At 44.2% G+C, this 14,685-nt stretch overlaps 1 protein-coding gene across 11 annotated transcripts in view; it reads left to right on the top strand.

The window, feature by feature from the left end:
* Positions 1-14,685, top strand: part of RNLS (renalase, FAD dependent amine oxidase) — a 242,100-nt gene that overhangs the window by 184,012 nt on the left and 43,403 nt on the right. For 10 of the 11 annotated variants that reach the window (XR_011971645.1, XM_072628962.1, XM_072628966.1 and 7 more), the window contains exon 5: positions 7,415-7,588. The exons of the other annotated variant lie outside the window; for it this stretch is intronic. Coding sequence is in view for 9 of the 10 variants with exons in the window: in XM_072628962.1 (XP_072485063.1) it covers positions 7,415-7,588 (174 nt within the window). In the remaining variant the exon portion in view is untranslated. The remainder of the gene's footprint in view (positions 1-7,414; positions 7,589-14,685) is intronic. 11 annotated transcript variants of the gene reach the window in all.

Genomic DNA, 14,685 nt, shown 5'->3' with positions numbered 1-14,685 from the left:
CCTGGGGGTGCTGGCTTTTCCATCCCTGGTGTCTCATACTCCATTGTTATCCCACCAAGTCCCAAGTCCTCTTCAATGCCACCTTGTCTCAGACTGCAGAAGTTTTGAATTATAAGATGCGTTGTCCAAGTCCCTGCATCAGAATAACTGACCTCCTGAGTGCAAACATAGCAGACACTTAGATGGAAAGCGGAGGAGCACATTGGCAAGTTTTGTGACTGACTCTGGCAGGACGGCACTCCTCATGGATGGCTTAGCCATAATAAATCCGGATGGGCTCATTAAAAAAACTACCACATTTGGTCATGTCTCCTATAGACCTCAATAGTGTGGAGCAATTGTCTTATGTTATGGGCTTTTATCAGAGTAAATTCAGCACCATACCTATGGAAAGAATGAGGGCACACGCCTGTCTGGGAAAAGCTTAGGTTGTGTCTAAACAAGGCATTTCTCTCCATCCTGCGTGGAGTCTCCCAAAGAGAGCCCATGCAAGTGAGCAAAGATGGGGCCACCAACACCTCGACTATGTTCACATCAAAAGGCACAGACCTGAGCCAGGAGCCCCCAGGATCAGAGCCAGAGTGACCCTGAGCTTGGAACCTTTTCCTATCTCTGCTTTTCACCTTTCTTCAGTCCTGGTGAATATCTCATGCTGATGGACACTGTGCAATCAAAATTTAAACATTTAAACATTTGTGAATTGATTTCACAAAAAAAAAGCGGAGCTTGTAGGAGCCATTGACAGCTGTACCTGTGTGGTCAGCTGTTAAATGGGTCCACAAGGTCTTTCTCTTCCCTTTCTGGGTGTTGGTTAAGGAAAGCTTCAATACAGATATTGACCATTCTCAAAAATATTTTACATAGATAAGAAAGCAGGCATATTGGTCAGTAGTTATTGGTGTTTTCTACATTCTGATTTTTTTTAAGACAATCAACAAGCACTTATTATGGGCCTACTGCAAACAGACACTATGCCAGACACTGGACATATGGAGACAAGGACTGGAACATTCCTTGTCCTCAAGAAAGTGATGTTCCGGGGGATCCAATGTGCAGAGACAGATCCACAGAGACATAGAGAAAAAAAGGCCAGGGTCCCCCACTGCCTCCAGGCCCATCTCCAGTCATCCTGATTGATATCCAGCCACTGCACCGAGATACTCCAGAGGAGAAAGTGAGGCTGGTGACTTCGCACAGCCCTGCCTCACTTCAATCCAATTTACCTGCATGTCATGGCATTATCTCCCTGATGACATGGTCCTCTTCCAGAACAAAGGACAAACTACAAGCAGCAGTAGTAGCAAAAGCTCTGGCTGACATCTTTTAACACAACAAACAACTAACTCATCCACTTTCTTCACCACAACCTTGTGAAGGATGGCACACAGTTACTTTTGTCCTCATGTCACATAAGGAAAAACTAAGGCTCAGCAAGGCTAAGTGGTAGGACTCAAACCAGGGTCCCCCTGTCCCAGATAGGAAGCCATGTGCCCTAGGCCAGCAATGTTCTTTTTCCATTTGGGGGGAATCATCTCCTCTTAATGACTCACAAATGGATCCGAGAGGACCTCTAGAATTGGGTCACCCTGCCATCTTTCCAGTTATTCCAATCCACAACCATTTCATCATCCCCAACTCCTCTGTGTCATTTCCTGCTCTTCCTACTCCACGCTGGAGTTCCTAACACATAGATCTAGCCCTGTCATCCCCCACCCCACCCCAAGAAACTTCACTGGCTCCCTATGTCCTTGAGGAAAAAATGCAATTTCCTTCCTTTGATATCTAAGACCCTTTTCAATCTGGATTCACCCAGGCTCTCCAGGTTGATTTCATACATTCTGTATTCCAGTCAAATTAATCTGCTTATTATATATTTTTATATATTATATTGCATTATGTTATATTATATCATATCATATCATACTGTACTATACTATTATATTTATTATAATTTTTATATAATATATATAATCATTATTATTATTCCCTATAGACCCACTGTCCCCTCTCCCATAAACACTCTCCTGCCTCCCCTCTACCAGTCTGAATCTCTAACTCGCATAATGTTTCAGGTGAGAACCCTTCGCCTAACAGAGGTCTGGTCAGTTTTTAGTAATCTTTAGTAATCTTCCATTGAAAAGTCACTTTATGTTTACACGGTATATTTGTTATCTGGTGTTATCTGTATACATGTTGTCTCCTTGAGGGCAAGAACTATTTTTATTTTTGCTCGATATCCACACCCCCATTCACAGTGCTTTCCCTGTGTATAGTTGTTGTTGTTCAGTTCTTTCAGTCATGTATGACTCCCCATGACCTCATTTGGGACTTTCTTGGCAAAGACACTAGAGTGGTTTGTTGTTTCTTTCTACAGCTCACTTTACAGATGAGGAAACTGAGACAGGCAGGGTTAAGTGACTTGTCCAGGGTACACAGCTAGTAAGTGTCTGAGGTCGGACTTTCCAAGGAAAAGAATCCCTGAAGACCTGGGGTGTGTTTGTCCTTCGTTGCCAAAGAAGACCATGCCATCAGAGAAATGATGACATGACTTGCACTTGACTTTGTTTTGAGTGAGGGAGGGCTGTGCAGGTCACCAGCCTCATTTCTCCCCCAGAGCCATCTGAATCCAGTGACCAGATATTCATCAGGATGACCAGAGGTGACCCAGGATGAGGCAATTGGGGTTAAGTGACTTGCCCAAGGTCACACAGCTAGTGAGTGTCAAGTGTCTGAGGTGAGATTTGAACTCAGGTCCTCCTGACTCCTGCACTGGTGCTCTATACACTGCACCATCTAGCTACTCCTCCCTGAAGACCTCAACAAGAATGAAGGAGGTGAATCCAAGTGTAGATCTGGTCTTTGGTGCTCCAGGAAAAGTCTCTGAAAATAAGGGAAGTTTTTCATCTTTGAAGATCTCCGATGAGGTGACTGCAGAGACAATGAAAGACAGCTTAAAGCTGATTGGAAGAGTCTTTGGAGGCCAGATATGGAAGTACATTGCCCTACCTCCAGAGATAGTACTAAGGACCAATTGGTAAAAGGAAAGATAATCCTAGCTAGTATCTCTGTGCCCCCAAATCTGTCCTTGGTAGAGGCCAGCATGTCTGGTCTTGTGTTCAGCTGAGATGGTGTTGGTTCTGGGGAGAACCAAAAGGTCAGGTCAGAGAATGTGAGACACCTGAGAAAGATCAAGGCCTAGCTGCATTGCCCTTTGCACTGAAGATCAATAGGTTTTTAATACTTCTAATTGCCATTTTTGTTGCTATTTTAAATCCCTCTCCATTTCCCAGGAGGGAAGCAGCATGTGGCTTGGTGGATAAAGAGCTGGACCCCAAGGCAAAAAGACCCCCGGATAAGCCCTGCTGCTGGGCCTTACTAGCTCAGTGACCTTGGTTAGGTGATCTTCTAGGCAACTCTCTGTAACTGTAAGCTGTCCAGCAGATGTCCACACCGGCAAAATCACAGATCCATGCACAGTTTTTGTTTTGTTTTGTTTTTTGGCTAATATTGAGGTAAAAAAAATCTTGGGAAAACTAAAGAGATAACAGGAAACTGACCCTATCAGGAAGCACAGAGCCAAACGCGCTAGGGCCCAGGAGACAGAAAAGCAAAAACTTGTCCCACGAAGCTGCTTGTGGGGCCACACTGCTTCTGGGGAAATTTTTCAGATTGTTCAAATTCATTCTTTTGAAAACCTGCATTATTTCTTTCCTAAAGCTTGTAGGTCCAGCCACCAGGGACTCTTGCCATCTCAGTTTTCAGAGGACAAAAGCCATCGCTTTCTGTTCTGGACTGCTGAGGGCTGCCTTGGGTTTGACTAACAAGAGTCCTCAGCCATTCAGTGACCACTCCTTCCTCCCCACTAAAATATTAGGATATTTCCTTCCTCTAAGGGCTTTGAAAGGCCAGGGACGCACATGGTGGTTTTCTCATAACTCACAGCATAATGGGGGTTTGGGGGAAACTGTCAAGATATTTCTTCAAAGTTTCTTGGAGGAGATTCCACTTAGACCAGCTCATTGACATTCACTACCACACACACCAAATTTATTCCTTGTCAGTATTTTGCTTGGGTGTTTTTAGGCCAGGATTGTATTAATATTCTGGTTTTAGAACAAAACTAGTGGTGACTAAGTATTGAGTTTAAACCAGGTCATGTGCCACATGATTGTTTCCATGTTTGTTGAGTTATTAAAATGTCTGGTTTACACACTCCTTTGGCCAGGGGTATGATGGAGCCAGCTTGAACCAGTTCTCAAGAGCTGATTATTAAATTTTCACTTCATCAATCAGCAAATGCTACAAATCAGGGTTTGTTTTATTATTTTGCTGATTGACTAGACTTAAGGAAGTGGTAGAGAAAATGTTAATACTGCAGAAAAAACTTAGAAGTATGTTGTGTGTACATGTTTGGAGGGTTCTGGGGGTTTTTTTTAGGGTTGGTTTCTTTTTTTCCAGAGAGCTGGTTGTTAAACATTTACCAGCACATTCTTACCCTTCTGTACCCTTGTGAGCTGCTGAAAGTCTGTTTTCACTTGTCCAACTCTATTAGATGTTCCACTTCTTGCTTTGTTACCAGGTCCGGTCCTGGTCTCCCCACCCCCCCCAACAAAGACCTCTTCTCCCTATGTCTTCAATGCCCTCAGTGTCCCCCTCTTCAATCTGGTGCACTCAATAATGAAGCCTCATGACTGAGAGAGGCTTAACACCTCCACACCTCTGGGGTAGATTTGCTTTACCCAGGGCTTCTTCAGGAGCAAGATCTTCATCCTGCCCATAATCTTTAGGTTTTACTTTAGCCTTGGGGTGTATAGGGTGTAGAAAGAACCAGCACCTCTGGTGGGAGGGCTGCTCATCCACCTTTGGGTGATGCATGTGGTGCTTAGGAGGACCTGTGCCTCAGGCAGGAGGGCTGCAGAGCCCTTGGAAGGGTTGCTCATCCACCCACTTCAGAGCTAGACAAGACCTGTGATTCCTGATCTCTAGGTCCAACCCTAGCTTTTCTCCTGACCTCCAGTCCCTCATCACCAATGGCCTATTGGACTCTTAACGTGGATGTTAAAACTCATTATCTTTTCTCCAAAACTTTTCCCTCTTCCCAATTTCTCTGTTATTGTTGAGGGCATCCACGACTCCCCTCTCCCTTGACTCCAACTCCTTGAGAACAGAGACTATCTTTAGTTTCCCTTTGCATCCCCAGCACTTAGTGCTTCGCCTGGTACATGATAAGTTTTTTATAAATGCTTGTTGATTAATTAACTGACTTTAGACATCATGTCCTCCAAATTTCTCATTTGCCAGAGCCCAGAGTCTTGCCCAAAGTCATTCAGCAGAGCCAGGACTCAGATGCCAAATCTGGTCTTCATTGCACTACCCTTTTCCCCAAATTTATTGGCTACTCACCTCACCCTGGTCCCCAATAGAGAACTGGCTGTATTTACCAGCCTTAACCAGAACCCTAACTGTAATCCTCCCCCATCATGCAGCTACTGTCATGCATCTTTTCAAGAACAGTATTTTCAACTCTCTTTGTCTTACGAGTGTTTGCCAACTGCTCTGTTGGCCAATTAGTCTAGTTCAGGACCTGTTCACCTCTTGCCAGTAGGAGGAAGGATGGAATAGCCAAAAAGATGTTGGATGTAGGTCAGAGGACCCAGGTCCCAATCTGTCCTCTAACATTTGCTCACAGTATGACCTTGTACAAATCACTTAAACCCCTTGACATGATCAGAGTCACTGACCACTAAGATTATTTTTGCTCTCATCATTTCTCCAGAAAAATCACTCTAAATTCCAGGGATCCTGCTACACTCTTTAGTTAAGGACATAAATCAAGGGCTGTCTTTGTCTTCATGTCTTCATTTTTGTTTTAAAGGTACCCAAAATGTGAGGCTCCACTGTATTCAGTACTAACTATTGCTTTCAAAAATCAAATCTCCAGTTTGGAAGAAGGTGAACCTTCAATACCTCTAATGACACTCAGAAGTCTATTGGTTTCTCAGTTCAAAAGTCAGCTGGGACCAAAAGTCTTTCTTAAGCCTAGTCAGATACAGTTGGATGACTAGGGGTCAGATCTTGTTCTGTCACATATGACCTGTGTAACCTTGAGCCCTCATTTGCAAAATAAAAAGATTGCCTCACCCCAGTGGTGATCCTTCATTGATGGTAGTTCTGCTACACACAAGGCTCTATGCTTAACACTATAGATTACCAAAGATGAACAAGACAGGACCTTACCTTACACACTAGGAGAGAGACGACATTGTTATATGTGTATCCATTGTCTCCAGAAATGAGGGAAACTTTAGTGATTGTCCAGTGGGTCAGACAACTTCCCTGGAGGGTCAAACTAGACCATCCCTTTACTCAGCCCTGAAGCTAAGAATGGATTTTATATTTTTAAATTAAATAAAAGTTTATTTTAAAATGTATAAAGCATTTTTAAGAGGTAGGCCATAGTTTTCCTATCCCTGACCTGTCATCGTTGAATGGAAGAAACCAAAGCGCAGAGGAGGGAAGAGACCTTTGGCCCCGGTCACATAAAAGTGAGTGGCAGAGCCTGGATGTCCTTAAGTCATCAACTGACCAACAAGCACTTACTAAGCCCCATCTGTGCTCCAGGCATTGGGTTACAAAGACAACAATGAGCTGTCCTTAATCCTAAAGCATCTGCAGTCTTACATGCTTATACCCCATGAAGTATTTGAGGAAGAAGGCCCGAGCAGCAGGGAAGCTTTGAGGACATGTAGTCCAAGGCCTTCATTTGATAAATGAGGAAACTGATGTCCCTGGTGGGCAGATGACCTGTCCCAGGTCACCCAAGTCATAACTGGCAGAGTTGGAACTTGAATGTGAGTTCTCTGGCTCCAACTTTAATGCTGCCCTCATGTGACTGGTGTTGAAGGGAGGTATGGAGAGACTGTAGACAGGCTCCCAATGGAGGGGATGCTGCTTTCACCTCATGAGATCTTGGAGGGCTCCATGAAGTGTTGGGTCAGATTTAAGTGAACAGAGAAGAGGCAGAGAACACTGGAGGTGCACGGGTCCTCAAGAGTAAGGATGAAGAAGTAGGAAATTGGGTGCTCTGTGGATGCACTAGCAAGCTCACGTAAAGGCTCCACATACCTGAGGCTGGAAAGGTATTCTGGGGACTGGCGTTAGAGACCTTGAATGCCCTACTTAGGTATTGCAACTTGACAGTTGGTGCATTTGTCTTCTGATCTAACTTTCTAGAAGATTTCTGTAACTCCATCTCAATATTCTTTTCTGTGTTCATCATGTGACAAAATAGTTGGAAACCCTGGGGACTGTTCTTGAGATCTGTTGTATTCATCTTTACTCAGAGGAAATGAGGTATTTTAAGTTACACTGAATGGACTGAAAGATGCTTTTTTTTCCCTTTTTTTTCCCACAGTAATTAGTGAAAGTCAGAAGCAACAATTGGCATCTGTGCGCTATTCCTGCCGTTTCGCTCTGGGCCTCTTTTATGAAGCTGGCACACAGATTGACGTCCCCTGGGCTGCCCGGTACATCCTCCACAACCCCTACATCTGCTTCATCTCCATTGATAATAGGAAGCGAGACATAGGTCAGTGGTTCCATTATTTCTCTTAAATGCTGTGACAATGATGGCCGAAGGTCGAGGAAAATGTCTCTCAATTGTGTGTGGCCATTCTGTACAGAGCCAGCACTTAACTCCAAGCCACAGGGGATGAAATTTCATGTTGCATTTAGACTGTCACAAAATGTACCATGGAGCTGGGGATGTTGGTTTGGTTTGTTTTTTTTCTAAAAATCATTCACCACCTGGTTTGCATTACCAAGTTCATAAAAACAGTGTCAGAACATTTGAAACATCAAAATATATCTCTTCCAAGAAGCAGCCCAAGTGCTATTGCTTAAAAGTGGCTCCATCTATATTTAAATGTATCTCTCAGTTTTCACTTTCTTTCTCCCACCCTAGACCCCAACCCCATGCTTTTTCCCCTAAACAGACTTCTTGAAATAAGGAATGAGGCTTCATTGTGTAAAGAAAAATGCCTGGCCTAATTTAATTTGAGGTGTTTATTTAATTTTCAGAGTGGGGGGTAGGTGGCAAGAATCTTTAGGATTCTTACATGTAAAGTGTTACTAAACCCTAAACCTAAGATAAAAATGCTGAGTAAGGGACTAGGAAATCTGTGCTCCACCCTTTCCCCTGCAGGTGAGAATTGACTTGCAAGGAAAAGCTTGACTGATTCATTCAGGGCCTCTATGGGAGGGTTAGGTTCGCAGGTTTGTGATCCCACAGATCCTGTTTTCGTTGACTAAACTGTTATGCCCCTAAATCACTGAGAAATTTCACAAGGACCCTTCAGTCCTCATTTGTGCCAGTGCCTGGCAGGGTCAGGATGGTTCCTTCAGGTCATAACCTCTATTGAAGAAAGAGAATCATATTGGGTCAGTCAAGACATTGTCAGGCAATTCCTGACCTGCAAGTGTGGTTTCTCTGTCAGAGCACATGGTCATAGAAAAATGTTCCTCATAACTTAAACTCCCCTTGGTCTGTGGGGTGTGTTAATGGGATGCTGCCTAGCTGTCCACTCAGCAGTGCATGTGGTAAAGGATCACTTGCTTTTTACTGAAAAAAAAAAAAAAATAAGCTTGGGAGGGGCCTCTGTCACCCTCTTTGACTCCAGGAAATGGCCTAAAGGATCAGCCTGCTCATCCTTGACTTGCCTGTCTTCAGCACTGACTCAAGTTAGGTTTTGTCTAGGTTTCCCCTAGGAAATGGGAGTGCCATTATAGTCCTCACTTTGGGTGAATTCTGGAGGGCTGTGCCCACCTCTCAGCTGTCCAGTCAGTGTTTAATCACAGCTAGGCAGAGACAGTGGGGAAGGTCTGAGTAGGAGGGAGTCAGGTGATCAGAAGGGCTTGCCCTGAGCCAGGAGACCAAAAGCAAGTAAGGAATCATCAGGAATCGTCAAGGGTTTGAGTAGTCATGGAGCTTACCTCACAGGGTTGTATGAAGATCAAATGAGGTCATGAGTGTTAAGTGCTTTGCAAACCTCAATGTGATGTATAAATGCAGACTCTGATGATATGGATGAGATCTAGGCCAGGACTGCAGCTCCCTTCTACGTCTTGAGTGGGGGCCAGGCAGGGTCTCTCTGAATTTGCAGGTAGAAGTAAGGACTGTAATTGAGTCGAAGCTATTGGAAGAGTGACATAGTTGTGACTATGTGTGACTGGGGCAGAGGGGAAGAGAGCCTGACCATTAGGGGGACCTCTGACCTGTTCATGAGACCTTAGACTCACTGGACCAGGTTCAGTATTGGGAACTTATTAACAACTATACCACCACAAACTCTTCCTGGAAGCCCCAGAAGGCGGCTCCCGGGCAAGCTGTGAGGCTGACGAATTGTCAGATGAACGCGACCTGAGCTGGATCAGCCCAGCCACTCCCTGAAGCACCTTGGATTCTGTGTCTCCCTGCATGGGAGGCTCACCTCAGGCTCCCAGCTGGCAGACTGTAGCCCACTACTCAGTGCCTTCCTTTCTCAGCCACCTCCTACGAGGCCCTTTCCATCTGTCTCTCCCAAGAGTTTCTGGAAATGACTAAAGTCAATTGCTTCCCCAGGCATGTGGTGTCATGCTCTGCATTGTCTCCCTCCCCCTGTACAGGAACATGTAGCAAAGCAGTACAGCACTCCTCCAGGACATAGCTTGGCCCACCTGGGGACAGGCCAAGGACTCTCCCAAGAACAAGTGGGGTGGATAGTTTCCCTTCCAAGAGACCTTCAGGCAGCCATTCTGGAACTTTCTTCCCCAAACTTCTTGTATTACCCTGTGTGTCACTGCTCAAAAGTTAAGCACCTGCTCTCCCCTAGGGTGGACATGGTCTCCCCAGTCTTCTCTGTTTAGTGCTCTGATAGTGCTCTGAGCAGTGCTTCTGGGACCTTCCTCCAAACCTGTAGAGTCTTCTAGATCTAGAATACCAGCCTAGATTCCCTTCCAGCAAGAGAAGAGGACCTAGGCTTGCTAAGCCATCCTCCAGTCCACGGGGCTCACAGTACCAGCCAAAGAGCAGGTCTAGGTCTCTTCTCCATGTCAGTCCTTCCCACACTTACCTCTCTTCTCCTTTCTGGGTCCCCACCTGCAACATTTCCCCTCTCATTTTGCATCTCCATCTCCAGACAGCTCATTTTTTTCATCCTTATATAGTGAGCATTCCTAGATCCACATGTATTCTTAGAAGCCATGTGGGCCTATGTCTGTGTTTAGCCCCTCCAGACATTTGTCCTACCTTTTTATTTCTCTGGTTTCTCCAGATTTGCCAAACCCTTGCTCAGGCATGTAGCCATGAACTCAATTCACTGCAGACCCAAGGTCACAGAAGTCATGACCACAAGGATATTGTCTGGAGGCACATAGGATTTACAATAGAAACTTCTATGAGATCCTGGGCATTCTTGGCCCTCCAGCAACATTACTATGGGTGATTTTTAAAAACTCTTAACTCAACAATCCTTGCCCTACTTGGCAAGCAGAGGGCTGAGAGAAGCATTTTTCATGCAAATGAGAAAGTGCCATTCCAAAGCCTCATTTCACAAATGCTTCTCACTTTTAAATACAAAGGCCACACTTGCACTGAAGGCCTCAGGAGGAGGAGGAGGCATCAGCACGCAGTGAGGCTGACCAGCACAGGATCCTCTGCCTCAGGGATTTCTGGATTAGCCCAAAAGTGGTGGCAGAGATGGGTATCAGACCTGACCTGTCCTAGGACATATGGAGTGCCCCATTCAAAGTAGATATCACCACATGGGAAGGGAGAAAGCAGCTCAGAGATCTGAAACTTTCCTAAAATCACTAAAACAGCAGTAATTTCCAGTCTTCATCTCACCTGGGAGAAAAGAACACTTTGGAAGACTCCGTAACTACCAGGCTCAAGTACTTGAAAGGCTATGACATAATAGTTGTTAAACCTGACAGGAGAGCACAGATTTAGGAGCGGTGGGGACGGAGGCAGAGGACCCTTTAGGGTCGGTGTCCAGAGAAATGTCCTAACAATCAGGTGTCACAAAGTGCACAGGGCAGCTTTCAGAGGTGGCGTCTCCCCTTCCTCAAAAGTCTTCAAACAAAGGCTCAGGGACCCCTTGTTAGCATGGTTGCAGTGTGGAGGGTCCTTTTCTGGGTTGAGATTGGACTAGATGGCCCTTTTCTGACTGTCCATTCCGACTCTGGAATTCGTTGGTTCTGTGATTCAAGCTTTTCATTCCTTACCAGGAAATTGAAACACTCAACAGAACCCTTACCTGGGGATTCCAGTAGCCAGAAGCAAGTAAGTGACCCATTGATCAATTAATAAGCATTTATTTAGTACCTACGATATACTTAGCATTGTCATATAACCCTGTAGCATAGTAGAGAGAACAGTGATCCCCAAGAATCAAGAAACCTGAACTCAAGGACTGGGTTCAATCCCCTGCAACATCATTTACCAGCTGTGTAAACCTTCAACAGGTCTTACTGTGTTTCTGGGCCTCAGTTCCTTCCTTTGTAAAATGAGGGGATTGAATCATATGCTCTCCTTGGTCTCTTCCACTGAGAGCATTCTGTGAGCTTGAGTGTGATTAAGAGCAGAGCACAAGAACTCTTTGTGTCTCCATGAGACCATGCTTTTGGCCACTTTGAAAGCACTGGATTCATCCCATGACCAGTAAGATGGTGAAGTAGTTGTTTTTACAACCCTCCCCAACCTAAAATCCTCAGAAGAAGAAGTTAGGCGCCACACATGTGAACAATAACCAAAACCAAATCCACGAGCTGAGAAAGCAGAAATACTACACAGGGTTTTTAAAAAAGACCCATGAAATAACATTGAAAGACTGAAATACTTCAAACTCCCACTCAGCCTGCCCATGCCCCCAGCCCTTCTGCACTATGGGCCCTATGGGCACAGTAAGCACAAGCTAGCTCTTGGGCTTTACTTCATGGCCCAGCTGTGCCATCTCCCATGGCAGTGACTCAGTCGACACAAGGTACAGGCAGTGATGAGCCAGCTGAGGTGATATTCCCAAAGGAGAGGGCACTTGAAACTCAGCCAGGAACAGGACCCTCTGCTCAGAGCTGACTCTCACCAGGCACCTTGAACAGGACTCTACTCCACACGCCTGAGGACACATGAAGTGTGACTATGTGGATGGCAGTAGAAGGAGGATAGCCAGAGAGATTTAGAGGTAAGAGATTGAGAATTTTTTTTAAAAGGCTAACAGAGGAAAAAGGCAAGGAAGAAAACCTAAGCAAAAAGAGAGAAACCAGCCTATTAACAGAGCAGCTCTTAAGGACAGAAGGAAAAGTGAGTAAAAACTTAGATATTAAAATACTATGAGCAAATATTATTATACTTTGAAGGAAAATGAACCAAAACTTCTCAATCATCAGAAATAATTCTGTGTATACCCCCACAACTTAATAAGTGGGGAAAACAGGAAACTCCAAAGGATGAATTAAATTTTATAAGAAGAAATTAGTAACAAAATTAGGTCAGATATTGGAGCTTCAGATGAAGATTTAAGAAACAAACAGAAGGTTGCAGAACCTAGAATATACAGTGGGCATACTCTCCAAAGAAATACAGGCTTTGAAAAAGAGAACAATATTTTGAGACACAAAATTACCAAAATGAGAGAAAACAGGCAGATGAAAAACAAAAGGCAACGATTGTAAAAAGAATATGTGGATTTACATCTAGAAGGGACTTTGGAGCCCTTGTGTCCAACCACATCATTTTACAGAAAGGAAATAAAGGCTCATAGAGATTAATTGCCCAAGGTCACACAGCTAGCGTCAGAGACAGGAATTGAACCCAGATCCTCTACCAGTATCTCTTTTGCAATACCATGCTGCCGCACTATCTCAATATAAGTCAAAGTTGGCATGCACAGAGGTTCCCTAGGAAGGAAAACAAAATACCTGAATGCCATATGAATGTCGTGGGAGAAATAGTACAAGAAAACAGCCTCACTGCTTTATCTATAGCTGCCAGAGCAATGACCTAACAGATCTGTTCTCAGGGAAAAAAATCTCACAGTTGAAAGCTGATGGAGTGTAGTAATTAAATTTTACTATTTCAGTAACACATAACAATTTTTGCAAAGAACCTGTAGAAAGACCATCAAATGTGAACAAATTCCAATCAGAATAACTTATGGTTATTTTGCAATTGCAAAAATTTAATGGAGATAATTAAAGATTATATTCTAAAAAGCTAAAAAGCTCAAGCTACAGCCCAGAATAAACATTCCCTGAGAAAAAACAGAGCTTTAACCAGAGAGAGGTCTTTGAGACTGGGCCATTTCCAGTGTCTGTGTCTTTGTACAGGTCTTTCCTAATCTTCCTAACAGTTCATGACTCCCCTCAAAACAAAAAAAAATTATCTTGTATTTATTTTTCAATTATTTTGCAGATACTTATTTTGTATATATGAATATATATCAGAAGACTAGTGTTCAAACCTTGAATCCAACACTTACTGTCTATGTATCCTTAGCAGGTCACTTACCTTCCCTGGACTTCAGTTTCCTCATCTAGAAAATCAGGTCTCTTTCAGCAGACTCCAGAACCTGAACTTAAAAAAGAAAATGTTGTTAACTGTATTTCAATATAATTGGTTTCCTTTGCAATCCTATATATTTACATTTTAAAAATTATTCTGAGAAGGTTCCTTAGGCTTCCCCAAGTTGCCAGAAGGGTCTGTGACACACACAAAACAGAGTAGAACTTGAGCTTTAGATCAGTAATCCCATGGTATGATGAGATCAGGAATAAAGGGTCATCATTCAGTGAGAGAGCACCTCCATATGCCGGGATGACTCACATATAAGAACAGCACAGGGATTGACAGCACACTTGCGATGTTTCCAGGGATGAGAAACTCTGGTTTCCCCTGAAGCCTGCCCAGACTCGAGTCCCATAGGGCTGTCATTTTTGTATAAGCTGCGGCCTTTTCAGGAAATGTGTCCTGTGCCCTAACTGATGGTTCATCCAGCCAGCGCCCCGGTGACCAACAAGACATCGTCATCCCCACAAACAAGACATTTCTAGCCTCATTTACAAAATGAGGCCATTCATTTGGGCAGCATTCTGGTTCAGGCCCTTGCGGCCTCTTCCTCCACAATTGCAGAACTATCTGGTCCTTGTCTTTGTAACCCCAGCATCTGACACAGTACCTGGCCTGCAATAGGGGCTCGGTTAATGCTTGTGGGATTGAATAAAACTGATCACCGACCCCAGAGACACTTGTTTAGACCTTAACAAACACAATGCCCTGTGTGAAAAACTGGCATAGACGTATAAGAAAAAGTGATAGCAGCAATAATGGACGCATGGTTCACCTTTCCTGTATGCCTTCCTGTGGATGAGATGCACTGATGTGGCCCCTGGCTTCAATGTTTCCCGCCCCCCGGGGCTGAGTTGACTCTGACATCAGCAGAGTGCAGTAATTCCCCAGACTCAGAGATCCATCCTGTAATATCATTCTCTACACAACTGGCCACCTGGATCTTTTTTTTTTTTTAATTTATTTACTTAACTTTTAACATTGATTTTCACAAAATTTTGGGTTCCAAATTTTCTCCCCATTTGTCCCCTCCCCCACCCCAAAACACCAAGCATTCTAATTGCCTCTATCACCAATCTGCCCTC

This window comes from Notamacropus eugenii, chromosome 1, assembly GCF_028372415.1.
Source record: "Notamacropus eugenii isolate mMacEug1 chromosome 1, mMacEug1.pri_v2, whole genome shotgun sequence".
Taxonomy (NCBI): domain Eukaryota; kingdom Metazoa; phylum Chordata; class Mammalia; order Diprotodontia; family Macropodidae; genus Notamacropus; species Notamacropus eugenii.
The sequence above is the reverse complement of the archived record's forward strand: the minus strand, read 5'-3'. Positions and strand labels throughout refer to the sequence as shown.